At 43.0% G+C, this 15303-nt stretch overlaps 1 protein-coding gene across 2 annotated transcripts in view; it reads right to left on the bottom strand.

Moving 5' to 3' along the window:
* Positions 1–2422: 2422 nt before the first annotated feature.
* The window catches only part of FHL3 (four and a half LIM domains 3), a 68006-nt gene continuing 55125 nt past the window's right edge, over positions 2423–15303 (bottom strand). For both annotated transcript variants that reach the window (XM_075604753.1, XM_075604754.1), the window contains 3 exons: positions 8445–8614; positions 7715–7901; positions 2423–5618 (listed from right to left, as the gene is read on the bottom strand). In XM_075604753.1, coding sequence (XP_075460868.1) covers positions 5467–5618; positions 7715–7901; positions 8445–8614 — 509 coding nt within the window. In that variant the 3' untranslated portion in view covers positions 2423–5466. The remainder of the gene's footprint in view (positions 5619–7714; positions 7902–8444; positions 8615–15303) is intronic.

Raw genomic sequence — 15303 nt, 5'->3', positions numbered from 1 at the left:
CACTAAATTGAGACATGTGTTAGGTATGGCCAGTGCCAACTATAGGAAGGAGCCTATACAGTTTTATATATCCATTCCGCTCTATTATATACCCACATGGGGATTGGACTCATGACCGTGGCATTATTAGCACCCCACTTTAATTCTTTTTTTTTTTTTTCAATTTGATGTAAACCCGTTTCACAGCGCTGGAGAAGAATTCAGCTCTATTAAAATGATTAGGACTAAAATAGTCTCCGGCAAAGGGAAAACACGCTCCCCAGCATATTGAATAAAGGCCTAAAAACGATAGGTGTCTGGAATCATACTTGCTATTACTTTATATAGCAGCATATATTTTCATTTAGGTGGTGGGGCGGGCAATGACCTGTGCTGTTTCATGTTCTCACTCCATTTTATATGAAACCATTAGCATTTTCTATTGGGATTAACTCCTCTGGTTTCCACAGCAAAACCGGAATCAGGATACTAATGAAACAGCTTTAACATTACCAGGGGTATGGAGTATCACTGCTTTTTTTTAAATTTAGATCCTCACAGTACAATTACTTTTTTAATTTAGATACAGAGTAGCACTTTTTTTCTTTACCCATTTACACATCCACTTTCTACTCTTTTTTTTTAATACTCTCTCTCTTTTTGCTTTGTAAGCATCAAGGTTGTATAAATCCCATATGGTCCATGTGGCTTTCCCCCCAACATTGAACAGTTACAGATGTTTGCCAGGACACGCACTGTACCATTACTTTTTGTACGTCACTTGGGCCATTGCTTCAAGCCCCCCACCCCAGCACTGAAGGTGTTAATGCCGTTTCCCTGGATATCAGGCGTGCAGGCAAAGCCTGCAATTACTTCACAAGCTTCCATAAAGGAGACACAGGGTTGTGAATACCCATGACAGGGATAAAATCCAGATGTGCCCCTCACTCACCCCCAACCCTTCACAAATCCATTTCATTTCCTTTTTTGGCTAAAAACCCGTTGCAGGCGCATCCTGGGGTCTGTTTGCAATAAAGCCCTCTTTGGCGGTGCTGGGATTTTAACTCATTCAATGCTACAGATCCACACTGCTCTGCAGACAACCCCCCTCCCCTAATAAATAACATTTTCTCCCTCCCCCCCTGGTTTTAATGACAATGACTAAACCAAACTGTTATGTGAAAGGTTTTGTATTGCAGTTCAAATAATGGAAAGATAGGAATTTATCATTACATTGAAGAACACGGACATTATGCTAGGACAGTAGAGGTGAAAGACACAATTTGCAGCTGTTAGTTATTTAATTTCAATTTCTTTACATCTTTACAATAAAAACACCGCTTGTAGGTACATTTGCATGTCTCAGGCAGGTCTGTCCCCATTATCGCTAAGCATATAATGCTTCCACTGCATCTTTAAAAAGGCTTCAAAGCAGCAATCCCGTCAAATGTACCCCTAAATTGCACTGTGTTTAGCTCTGGTTTCAAAGATACTTACTGGTGTAGTAACCGGTGTTCTCCCTAAACATTGAAACGGACGCTCAATAGGAAGTCGAAACCGATGACCTGGCGTCTTCCTATAGGCCCCCGCTAGATTTGGCGGCCATTTTGAATTTGTGGGAAGCATGTTAGGAACCAGGGGAGAGGGGGTTACGGAGTTACAAAAAAAAAGGTGAAGTTTAGCCTCAGAAGACCCCCTGGCTTGAATATATATAGATAATAACTCCTTACAGAAACATTTTAGCTATACTATATTATATACCGTATAATAATACTAATATCTATGTTACATTCCCCTCAGTACCCGACTAGCACCCTCTCTATCCACCTTTAAGACCCACCTCAAGACACACTTGCTTAAAGAAGCATATGAATAGCACTGTGGCTATTCTGAACACATGATACATAAAGCTTGGCCCCCTGCAGACGCACTTACCAGAACTCCCTCCTACTGTCTCTGTACGTTCTCCCTACCTACCAATTAGACTGTAAGCTCCTCGGAGCAGGGACTCCTCTTCCTTAATGTCTAAAGCACTTATTCCCATGATCTGTTATTTATATTATCTGTTATTTATGTGATTACCACATGTATTACTGCTGTGAAGCGCTATGTACATTAATGGCGCTATATAAATAAAGACATACAATACAATACATTACCTGGTATTTCTATTTGTCATATTTATTGGTATATCTGTTTTATTTACTGGAATATCTGTGTTATCCATGCAATTGTTCAATAAATAACACAGTAAGTGTGTAGGAAACCGGAGTGTCCACAGACCTAAAAAAATAACACAGTTCTGCTCCAGAGGCCCCCAGTTCCAATGCTGTGAGAGAGGATCCCGTTTATGGTAGGCTAAAATAATTAATGCTTTTTTTTTTATAGGTGTTTTTGCTGCTTTAAGGGATTTTCTCGCCCGCACACATACAAGGCACCAGAGTTTGCCAGCTCCATTTAAATGTTTTATTACACAAGATTTATAGAAACACACATTAGATTATCTTTGCAAACATTACACAGGAAAAGAAAAAAAACTTTGACAACCGTTCAGTTGAAAACATAAATCACAGCAAACTCTGACATGCCCGCATCAAAGTTTTAAAAACAACATTTCTAATACAAATGGGAATATGCTTGGAGTAAAAATGAAACATGCATAATATTTTGTGGGGGTTGGAGTTTGACTTTTGACTGCTGGGCGGGTCTGAAACAGATTGCTCTGCAATAAAATGCAGGCCCCTGTTCAGAGTGTATGAAGATGCTGTACTGTATAACGATATGGAGCATCACTATACACTGAAAATGAAGATGCTGCACTGTATAACGATTCAGAGTATCACTGCACAATAGCAGTAAGATGCTGCACTGTACACTGATACAGAGTATCACTGCACACTGAAAATGAGAATGCTAATATAATCCTGATATACACACATATATATATATATATATATATATATATATATATATATGTATATATATATATGTGTGTATATACATTGTATATATATATATATATATATATACAAACACACAACACACTGATAATGCTGACTACTGATACATACATATATAATAATTAGTACACACTGAAAATTATGTTATTGCACTGTATAATTCTGCCCAATAGAAGCAGTTTAGATGTTTCACTGTATATACTTAAAGCTCCCTTTCTCAAGACAAATTTTAAATTGAAGTATGACCCAGAATTGATACAGTAGTGTTACCTTTGCCAGTCCTGCCACATAATGACCTTCCAGCACACAGTAAGAACCAATCAATCACCTTCCCCATACAGGTGAGGCTGTATGCTAGAAGTCCTACTCTTTATGGCTTTTTATTGCAGCATATTCATTTCCAGAAGTCCGGAAAACTTGAATTTAGATGTGGCCATTTTACCACAATCCAAAAAATATATATAATTAGATACTTCACCCCACTAGAGTATGATGAAAAAACCCACACAGCACTGCTAAATGATGATGAAACAAAGTATATTAACGTCCAAAAAAAAACAAAACAAAGTTGTGGGTTGTGATTAATCATGAGGACACACACGATTATACACAGTCAAGGTCCCAAAATGGACCAAAACGTTACATGAGTGGATTCCAAGGGACATGAAAAGCCCAAGACAACAACCAAATGTAAGATGAGAGGATGAAATCAGAAAATAGGTTCTTTGCTTTTTTGTACTCGACTTTAATATACTTTTTTTTTGATCATCCTCTAGCAGTGCTGTGTCTTTCTCTCAGCATACTAATTCTCTCGGGTGAATTATCTATTTTATTTGATTTTTTGCCTGAAATAACTGTTGGAGTGCATGAGATATATACATATATATCGCTTTATATAATTGCAGCATTTACTCTTCTTGGGAGGTGGTAGGAAAATCCCTCCATATATTAAAGCCGCATCTTGAGACTCCATTAAGAGAGACTATCCACTTTATTGAGCCTTTGATTTGATTTAGGACTTTGCATCCTTATTCAAAGGCAATTTAGCGAGACCTATAATATACCTTCAATGTAGAGGTTTGAAAGCAGCAGCATCGCTCAGTTTGAGTTCACCTATTCAGGGCGAGTGGGATCACACAGCAGTGCTCTGCAGGCCACTGACAATGAAAGGGTTAAGAGGGCATTGCACATTTAGGCTTTGAGACTAACCTTCCCTTGGAAATGAACAGGCGGTGTTGTGTAATGGTGTTCAATATCTTTGCTAATGTCTAATGAGGCTCTTCTTATTCAATATGCTGTGTGGCTGCTGCCCTGTGGAGGGAGATTGAAATCCCATCCACCTGGATGGTGCCGATGTCTTCTCCAGCATGGGGAAGACAGCGTCACAGCCAGGGAGGCGGGCGGGCCCAGCTGCAGAGGCCGTCACAAGGGAGGCCCAGGAGGGCAGCAGAAAGTATGCACTTAGATACAGAAAGTTGCGAACAGAAAAGTATAATAAAGGAGGAGCGTGATCATTTGAAATGAAATACACCAGTAATTAAAAGGAGACAAACGTAATGCGATTGTTTGGACATAAATGTAAAGAGTATATACAGTACGTTATGTATATAAAACGGCTATTAAAACGTTATTGTTTAGAAAACCTAGTATGATTTGGCACAGTGTTTTTGAATGCGATGTTTAAGGCCCTAATTCAGTACGCTAAAAGCAGGGTGACGCACCGGTAGCAATGCACGGCAATCATTCCACTGAATTGAAGTGGATCCATCATTAACTGTGTGTTATTCAGCTTCCACATATACATTGTATAGGTGGGTGTATATTTTCAACTCTGAATTAGTTTCGACTTTAAAATATACAACCTGTGCTGTAGTAACATCGGTTGATTCAAATGATTAAATACCTTTTGAGAGAGAACTCACAAGAGTATAGTGTTACTCAGCATCAATATATAGCGTTACACGGTACTTTTCAAGAGGGGAATCAAATTATTTTTCTGACAAACATATATTGCAGCTTCAACGGTGCAATAACCCCCAAAAACCGTTTGGAGAGGATCAAAACAAACACAGGAGAATTACATTTTTGTTAACAATATTGAGCACTTCATTTTTTTGATGTGGCCATTGAGTAGTAAAACCATTATTTACCGTGAGAGGTAAACAAAACCCACTTTTAACAATCAACAATAGAAGGTGAACACAGATATTGATGGAGTGTTAAAGCAGTAAAAAAGAGAAATAAAATTCACCGTGCAAAGCCTAAAATGCCTACGGCAATACAACGCTAAACAGGGAGGGCTGCGTCTTTAAAAGCTCTTTTCAAACGCAAGGGAGACTTTCTTCTAATCTCGCTTGGTTTTGTACACAAATCATCTTTTTCACGGCACCTTCCGCAAAGCTGTTTATGTGTTGGGCTGGTAGCAATGAATATATGAATCCTGTCTCAGCCAGGGGAAAGGTTAAAGCTGTGGCACGGATCCGCACTAGCACAGGTAAACGTAGCTGGCTCCCTCGCCGATGGGAGTTTATAGGTCGCTGTTACACCCACGGCACAGTACGTCCTCATTGTCTGGGAAAAATCCTTTGCCCACCAGAGATGAGGAGCAGCGGGAGCAGGTAAAGCAGTTGTGATGCCAGTGACGCTCTTCAAAGGAGACATATTTACCGCCCCCAAAACCTAATGGAAATGAAAACAGAGAGGGTTATTTAAAGCAGTGTTTGAGTCCCATGGGCTTCCCTGTTTATTTCCTTAACTACTAGTTAATCTTTCCTGGCGTTCAAGTTGGACTATCCCACTGGGAAATCACTGATATTATCAGGGCCTTCAAGGTCCACCCTGGCCAAGTCTCCCAGAAAGGAGACTTATGCAATCTTGGATAGACTTTGGGTACTGAATGTATCTAGCAAGACAGTCTGTGTGTGAGTGTGGCTGCAGGAAGAGTCAGTCTGCTCTGTGTGTATCAATGTATGTTGTGTATGTCAGTCCGCTCTGCATGTTTCTGAGTCAGTCTGCTGTTTGTGTATCAGTACATGTGTGTGTATCTGAGTCAGTCTGCTATGTGCGTGTGTGTGTGTATCTGAATCAGTCTGCTCTGTGTGTATCAGTGTATGTGTGAGTATCTGAGTCAGCCTGCTCTGTGTGTATCAGTGTATGTGTGAGTATCTGAGTCAGCCTGCTCTGTGTGTATCAGTGCATGTGCGTGTGTGTATCTGTGTCAGTCTGCTGTGTGCGTGTGTATCTGAATCAATCTGCTCTTTGTGCATCAGTGTGTGTATCTGAGTCAGTCTGCTCTGTGTATCAGTGTGTGTGTGTATGTGTGAGTATCTGAGTCAGTCTGCTCTGTGTGTATCAGTGCATGTGTTTGTGTATGTGTGTATCTGTGTCAGTTTGCTGTGTGTGTGTGTGTATCTGAATCAGTCTGCTCTATGTGTATCAGTGTATGTGTGTGTATGTGTGAGTATCTGAGTCAGTCTGCTCTGTGTGTATTAGTGCATGTGTGTGTGTATTTGTGTCAGTCTGCTATGTGTGTGTATATCTGTGTCAGCCTGCTCTGTGTATTTCAGTGTGTGTGTGTGTGTATTTGAGTCAGTCTGCTCTGTGTATCAGTGTGTGTGTGTGTATCTGAGTCAGTCTGCTCTCTGAATCAGTGTGTGTGTGTGTATTTGAGTCAGCCTGCTCTATGTATTTCATTGTCTGTGTGTGTGTGTGTTTGTGTGTATCTGAGTCAGCCTGCTCTGTGTATCAGTGTGTGTGTGTGTGTGTGTGTGTGTATGTGTGTGTATCCGAGTCAGTCTGCTCTGTGTGTATCAGTGTATGTATCCAAGTCAGTCAGATACAATGCATTCCAGGCCCTCTGGCAGTGAAAGGGTTTATATACTGGTAGTCTTCCCTTTGATTGCTGAGTGTGACTGTCCCTGGGAAATGCCCTGGTGTCTGTGTTTAATAGACAGGCTGGTTTAATAAAAGCCGCATTGTATACAAGACCAACATGACTCGGGTCTTTTAAACTATTTTTCTTCTGCACATGACAGGGAAACAGAACAAAGTAAGATATGTACAATATGTTCTGTGCTGCGATGTTTTCCATGCTTTAAAGGTTCTGGTTATAAGGCAACGCACGGACCTTAACCATTTCATGGCCAGAGCAGCAAACGTAGTTATATTACACAATTCCACAGCAAACACATTCACAATACCACTTTCTTATTGCAGAAAACATGGGATTTACAGAGTCACTCACTCTCTCTGCGTTTCTAGCCCAGAAATATTCTATGACCTCTTTAAAATGAGGTCAAAACGTTCACTCGTTTGTTGCCAGAGGGGCCTGCAACACACTGCAAAGTGTGCGGCCTTGGCGGGCGCAGATAGAAGAAGGCTGGACGATGAATGCCTGTCAGGGGCACACAGGGATTTCCAGGCCTGCTGAACCTGCATGAAATACTGCTGTCTGTCAGGGCAGCACAAAGGGATGGAAAAGGCCTCCAATACCCTTATATGTACAAGTTAACATGTAAGTGGGAATAAAGAATACAATCATGTATCTAGCGCAGGAGGGGACAACTCCAGTCCCCAAGGGCCACCAACAGGTCAGGTTTTAAGTATATCCCTGCTTCAGCACAATTTCAGTCTTTGACGGCGGCACTGATTGGGCCACCTGTGCTGTAGCAGGGATATCCTGAAAACCTGACCTGTTGGTGGCCTCTGGGGACTGGAGTTGCCCAGCCCTGATCTATCCTAGAGGTGCAGGTCTCATGCAGTCTTGGGACCGGTACCTGTGATAGGTTTAGTGCAGCCTGCACATTTTTTGGCATACAGGTTCCCAAAGCATTTGATGCAGTACGGGTTTTCATCCTGGGAGGTGAACTGCTGCCCAGCCAGCTGGGTTTTACATCCGGTGCAGACAAAGCACTCCTTGTGCCAGGGTTCATCACGGTAAGTCACTCCTCCCTTGGTCAGCGACTACATCCCGGAGACAAAGAGGCAAGTAACAGGTGTGTTAGGGAGACAGATATTGTAATGGTGCAATTTAACACTACACATCCTAGTCAGATTACCACAGCGTCGCTCTACTAATCAAAGCTACATACACACAGCTACTTATATGCACAGTCCTCATATACTGTACTTATCACGGCTACTACACTATTAGCTATGTAAAGTCATATTTATCATAAAACTATCCCACTACTAGCCAATCCTATTACTTTATTCTACCGGGAATACTGGCAATGATATGGGCCCAGTGGCTGCGGGGGGCCTGGCCGGTGCTGCAAGTTGGGCCCGGCCAGAGGTCAGGTCCAACTTCTGCGTCCAATTGCATGGTGTCCAGTTACCACTGCTGCCTGTCTCTTCCCAGCTGCTGCCTGTCTCTTCCCCGCCGGTACGTTCCAGGAACTGGACCCAGCAGAAAAAAGATCCCTCCTTCCATCATCTCCGGGAGACCTGGGAAACATACTGACACGTGGGAGGCCGCTGCAGGTTTAGCAGCTGTCTCATGGTTACCTTTTTGCAGCGCGTGCAGCGGGGGGCCAGCTTGCTCTCGTAGCACGGGATGCAGTAGTGAGCTTGGTCCTCTGGGACGAAGGAGAGCGATCCAATGGGTTGCTTGCAGCTGTTGCAGATGAAGCAGTGCTCATGCCAGGTCTGCCCATTGTATTCTAATTTGCGGGATCCTGCCGGGAAAGCGTGCGCGTCATGTTTAATAGGGTTAATGCTGGTGGGCATCATTTTGAAAGGGGTACTAGTCCTGCCTACATTGAACGTTTATCAGCGACAGTGGCATGTTTATTAGATGATAAGACTGTTTGTTTACAGCTGCTTTATTGTTTTTGTTTTGGCCATTGTGTGGCCATCATTAGTAAACGGATTAACAGAAGTAGTTGATATGCTTACATGCAGCGGGCAGAAGAGGTAAGCAGAACATATTCATATATTTTTTTTTACAGGATACAAATAGGTAATAGAGAGCCTGAGTCGTGTTGTAGAGACACGATCAACAGAGAAAGATCCCTTTTTACAAATAGGTAAACCAGCTACTTTAAGGGTTACTGAATCTTTCTAAGGAAGCTGATTTACACGTGTAGGTGTTTTTCCCCCCGGACCTGCTACGTAGGACTGCACGTTTAAAGTAGTGTATCCGTCTAAATATATTCACAGTTACATCGGTGTTATGAGGATACTGCCTTGATCCTAAAACTTTTCCCTTTTTGTTTCTAGCTATTCCTAAAGATGAATGAGCTACCTCAGGGGTGGACAAACCCAGTCCTCAAGAGCCACCAACAGGACAGGTTTTAAAGATATCACTGCTTCAGCACAGGTGGCACAATTAGAGGTTCAGTCGACTGAGCCTCTGATTGAGCCACCTGTGCTGAAGCAGGGACTGTTTTAGCCACCTGTGCTGAAGCAGAGATATCCGGAAAACCAGGCCTGTTCCTTGAGGACTGAAGTTGCCTACCCCTGAGCTAGAACTACCTTTTTTTCTGAGTCCTAAGGAAATGCCCAGGATGACCTTGACTTGAGGGATTCAAGGATAGAAATGTGGCACACAGAGGGCAGGGTTAGAGGAGAGGGGGGTAACAATTCCAAAGAGACAAGCACTGATAACACACCCACCCAAAATAATATACCCCTTGTGTCCTGAACACACACTTCATTGTGAATCCTCCAAAATGTTACGAATTTGGAGAAATAATGATGTAATTGTCGGGACTCATAACATTGAATGCAATAAAGCGATCTTCTACAGACAGCTTCATAACTCCCTCCACATGTGATGCTGATTTTACATTCACTCCTTAGTTCGGTACGAGCCGCTAGGGAACAAGAGTTCACAGATGTGATATTGGGTACGGTGCGCGTTACAGATGTGATATTGGGTACGGTGCGCATTACAGATGTGATATTGGGTACGGTGCGCATTACAGATGTGATATTGGGTACGGTGCGCATTACAGATGTGATATTGGGTACGGTGCGCGTTACAGATGTGATATTGGGTACGGTGCGCGTTACAGATGTGATATTGGGTACGGTGCGCGTTACAGATGTGATATTGGGTACGGCGCGCGTTACAGATGTGATATTGGGTACGGTGCGCGTTACAGATGTGATATTGGGTACGGTGCGCGTTACAGATGTGATATTGGGTACGGTGCGCGTTACAGATGTGATATTGGGTACGGTGCGCGTTACAGATGTGATATTGGGTACGGTGCGCGTTACAGATGTGATATTGGGTACGGTGCGCATTACAGATGTGATATTGGGTACGGTGCGCGTTACAGATGTGATATTGGGTACGGTGCGCGTTACAGATGTGATATTGGGTACGGTGCGCGTTACAGATGTGATATTGGGTACGGTGCGCGTTACAGATGTGATATTGGGTACGGTGCGCATTACAGATGTGATATTGGGTACGGTGCGCATTACAGATGTGATATTGGGTACGGTGCGCATTACAGATGTGATATTGGGTACGGTGCGCATTACAGATGTGATATTGGGTACGGTGCGCGTTACAGATGTGATATTGGGTACGGCGCGCGTTACAGATGTGATATTGGGTACGGTGCGCGTTACAGATGTGATATTGGGTACGGTGCGCGTTACAGATGTGATATTGGGTACGGCGCGCATTACAGATGTGATATTGGGTACGGCGCGCGTTACAGATGTGATATTGGGTACGGCGCGCATTACAGATGTGATATTGGGTACGGAGCGCGTTACAGATGTGATATTGGGTACGGCGCGCGTTACAGATGTGATATTGGGTACGGCGCGCGTTACAGATGTGATATTGGGTACGGTGCGCATTACAGATGTGATATTGGGTACGGTGCGCATTACAGATGTGATATTGGGTACGGTGCGCGTTACAGATGTGATATTGGGTACGGTGCGCGTTACAGATGTGATATTGGGTACGGTGCGCGTTACAGATGTGATATTGGGTACGGTGCGCGTTACAGATGTGATATTGGGTACGGTGCGCATTACAGATGTGATATTGGGTACGGTGCGCATTACAGATGTGATATTGGGTACGGCGCGCATTACAGATGTGATATTGGGTACGGCGCGCGTTACAGATGTGATATTGGGTACGGTGCGCGTTACAGATGTGATATTGGGTACGGTGCGCGTTACAGATGTGATATTGGGTACGGTGCGCATTACAGATGTGATATTGGGTACGGTGCGCGTTACAGATGTGATATTGGGTACGGTGCGCGTTACAGATGTGATATTGGGTACGGTGCGCGTTACAGATGTGATATTGGGTACGGTGCGCATTACAGATGTGATATTGGGTACGGTGCGCGTTACAGATGTGATATTGGGTACGGTGCGCGTTACAGATGTGATATTGGGTACGGTGCGCGTTACAGATGTGATATTGGGTACGGTGCGCGTTACAGATGTGATATTGGGTACGGTGCGCATTACAGATGTGATATTGGGTACGGTGCGCGTTACAGATGTGATATTGGGTACGGTGCGCGTTACAGATGTGATATTGGGTACGGTGCGCATTACAGATGTGATATTGGGTACGGTGCGCATTACAGATGTGATATTGGGTACGGTGCGCGTTACAGATGTGATATTGGGTACGGTGCGCGTTACAGATGTGATATTGGGTACGGTGCGCGTTACAGATGTGATATTGGGTACGGTGCGCATTACAGATGTGATATTGGGTACGGTGCGCGTTACAGATGTGATATTGGGTACGGTGCGCGTTACAGATGTGATATTGGGTACGGTGCGCATTACAGATGTGATATTGGGTACGGTGCGCGTTACAGATGTGATATTGGGTACGGTGCGCGTTACAGATGTGATATTGGGTACGGTGCGCGTTACAGATGTGATATTGGGTACGGTGCGCGTTACAGATGTGATATTGGGTACGGTGCGCATTACAGATGTGATATTGGGTACGGTGCGCGTTACAGATGTGATATTGGGTACGGTGCGCGTTACAGATGTGATATTGGGTACGGTGCGCGTTACAGATGTGATATTGGGTACGGTGCGCGTTACAGATGTGATATTGGGTACGGTGCGCATTACAGATGTGATATTGGGTACGGTGCGCGTTACAGATGTGATATTGGGTACGGTGCGCGTTACAGATGTGATATTGGGTACGGTGCGCGTTACAGATGTGATATTGGGTACGGTGCGCGTTACAGATGTGATATTGGGTACGGTGCGCATTACAGATGTGATATTGGGTACGGTGCGCGTTACAGATGTGATATTGGGTACGGTGCGCGTTACAGATGTGATATTGGGTACGGTGCGCGTTACAGATGTGATATTGGGTACGGTGCGCATTACAGATGTGATATTGGGTACGGTGCGCGTTACAGATGCAGCGAGACTTAATGTTTTCCATTCCGCAATCGCGCATGGTCCCGTGCCGATTGCGACGCCAAAAACAGAAAGGATTAACGATGTGGGGGTCCATGATTCTGAATGGGGACCCACCCCCCCCCCCAGGGTTAATACTTCGCAGACTTCAGTGCAATGACCCCCACACCCATACATTAAAACCCCCGCACACACCATTATATCGATGCACATCTGTGTATGTAATCAATGTGTTGTGTGGTTCCTCTGTAGAGATGGGCGGACATGTCCAAATCCGTTCCCCGGAATTCTGCCGATTGGTAAAACCAAATCTTCCCTGGTCTACGGCACCAAGCTAATGACATGAATATGGTACTGGTGTCAGACCCAACAGGACTAGAACCACCTGCAAGCAGTGCTTTTCACCCATCTCTATTCCTCTTGTAGCAGAGGGGTTAACAGATTCCACATCTAAACATTAATAGGATCGTTTCTTTTATTTTTTTACTTGGACTGATGTGAACTTTCCAATACCACGTTTTAGGGAAATAAAAAAAAATCGTTTCTAGGAAAAGTCCAAATGGGTTTAAGATATTTAAAATATTTAGAACTAGGAGAAGCCTTTAATCCTATTTCTTATGTCCCCGAAGACTTCTCACTAATTCAGATCAGCCTCAGAGCCAAGACAGAGAGAGAAGACCATTATAAATCAACAGAGCCCACAAGAAGGGGCGATCACTTTGCAATTGATGCAAAGCAGAAAGTCAGGGCAGATTCCGAGTATTACATAGCTATGTCACAATGTAACTCAGCGGGGGCAACTCCAGTCCTCAAGGGCCACCAACTAGTCAGGTTTTTAGGATATCCCTGCTTCAGCACACATTGCTCAATCAGAAGCTCAGTCTTTGACCCCTGATGTAAATGCTGCATCATTAACAGGCACATAACACATGAGGACATATTACAATCCCTGTGACCCTCTCTGTTCTTTGCACCTTATGTTTCTGTACAATGCCACCTGTGCTGGAGAAAGATTTCATGCCTACACCACCATTTAATCGCCTCTATCCAAATCTGTTTTTAAATTTATTTATTGTTTTTGTTTTCACCATCTCTGCTGGGAAGCTGTTCCATGCCCCTAGTAATATTTCAGTGAAGAGGTATTTTGAGCGTCAGGGGAGTCAGACAGGGTAAGCAAATATTTTGTAAGCACAATTTGTAATCACTTAGCTACCACAGGGGCAAGCAATACATTGCAGAGCAATATATTACCACTCAGAGCAATATAACATGCAGAGCGATATATTAACACGCAGAGCAATATAATAAATGCAGAGCAATATATTAATATGCAGAGCAATATATTACCACGCAGAGCAATATAATAACATGCAGAGCGATATATTATCCCCCAGAGCAATATAATAGCATGCAGAGCAATATATATTAAGCTGCCGAGCAATATATTAACATGCAGAGCAATATAATAACATGCAGTACAATATAATAACATGCAGAGCAATATATTAAGATACAGAGCAATATATTACCAAACAAAGCAATATAATAACATGCAGTGCAATATATTAAGATGAAGTGCAATATATTAAGATGCAGAGCAATATATTAACATGCAGTGCAATATATTAAGATGCAGAGCAATATATTACCAAACAGAGCATTATGATAACATGCAGTGCAATATATTAAGATGCAGTGCAATATATTAACATGCAGAGCAATATATTACCACACAGAGCATTATGATAACATGCAGAGCAATATAATAACATGCAGAGTAATATATTACCACACAGCAATATAATAACATGCAGAGCAATGCGTTGCTGGCCCTTCTGGCAGCAAAGAGGTTAATAGTGCCCTCTGCCCTTTTGATCCATAATGCCAGCATCTGATGCTCGTTAATCGCATTGTATCTATGGGGGCTATGCACTAAGCAGTGATATGTCGTTTTAAGAGCGCAAAGTGCTTTTAGAACGTGAAGTTCCGCCGAGCGCTATGCACTAAGCCGCGCAAACAGGCACTTAGCGCTCTAAAACGGGCTTTTTCTTGACATTTTTTCAAAGTCCAACTTTGATCGTACGATCAGCTGTTTGCGCTGAATCCTGCCCTTCTGCGGGATTCACTAAGCAACGCAAACTGATCGTACGTTAAAGTTGCGCTGAATAAAGCTCACCAGCTAAAGGCAGGTGATAAAAAAAGCAGGACTTAGAAAAAATTCTTTGTTTACCTTTTTGCAGGCGCAAAACCAATACAACAGGCCGGCGGGTGTCCCCGGCTGACCCCACAGGGGTCCCCGAGGGAGGCCGGGGGTCGCGCGGGTGTCCCCGGCTGTCCCTGCGGGCCTGCGGTACCAATGTTGTGCCAACAAAAATACTAAACAATATTTCTAACTAAATACACCCCCCTAACACATACAGTACAATAATGTGCAAAATAACTATTATCCAGATATGGATAATAGATTATTTGCCCATTATTAAACACTGCATTAGCATACCTAAATAAAGTCAATAAAAACAGCAGCCAGCTAATCCAATGAATACAAGCAGTAACAACATCAACAATGAATTAATGAAACCATTAACCAATGAAACCAATTAATTCCTAAACCAACTCAAAATGAATAGTAACACTAACCAATCAAACCAATTAATTACAACAACATTAATGAATGTAAACATTAAAAGACAAATAAATACATTCAAACAATCTCTGAAAGAACCATAAAACGCATTAGCCAACATAATACAACATTAACTACAAACGAACACCAATCGCAAACATTTTAGTACATTAAGCAGGAAAAATACAAACAATTACATCCACATAAGAAACTGACATTAAAAAAGGAGGAGGAGGGCGGGAGGGGGGTCGTGTATTGATATTTGTTAATTCTTTTTTAAATATACATTTTAATTATAGTGTAGATGTGCAGGGGGTCTCCGGAGCTGACCGCATTGGTTTCAGGTCTGAG

Source organism: Ascaphus truei, chromosome 6 (genome assembly GCF_040206685.1).
Source record: "Ascaphus truei isolate aAscTru1 chromosome 6, aAscTru1.hap1, whole genome shotgun sequence".
In the NCBI taxonomy this organism is placed as follows: Eukaryota; Metazoa; Chordata; class Amphibia; order Anura; family Ascaphidae; genus Ascaphus; species Ascaphus truei.
This window is presented reverse-complemented; position numbering and strand designations above follow the sequence as displayed.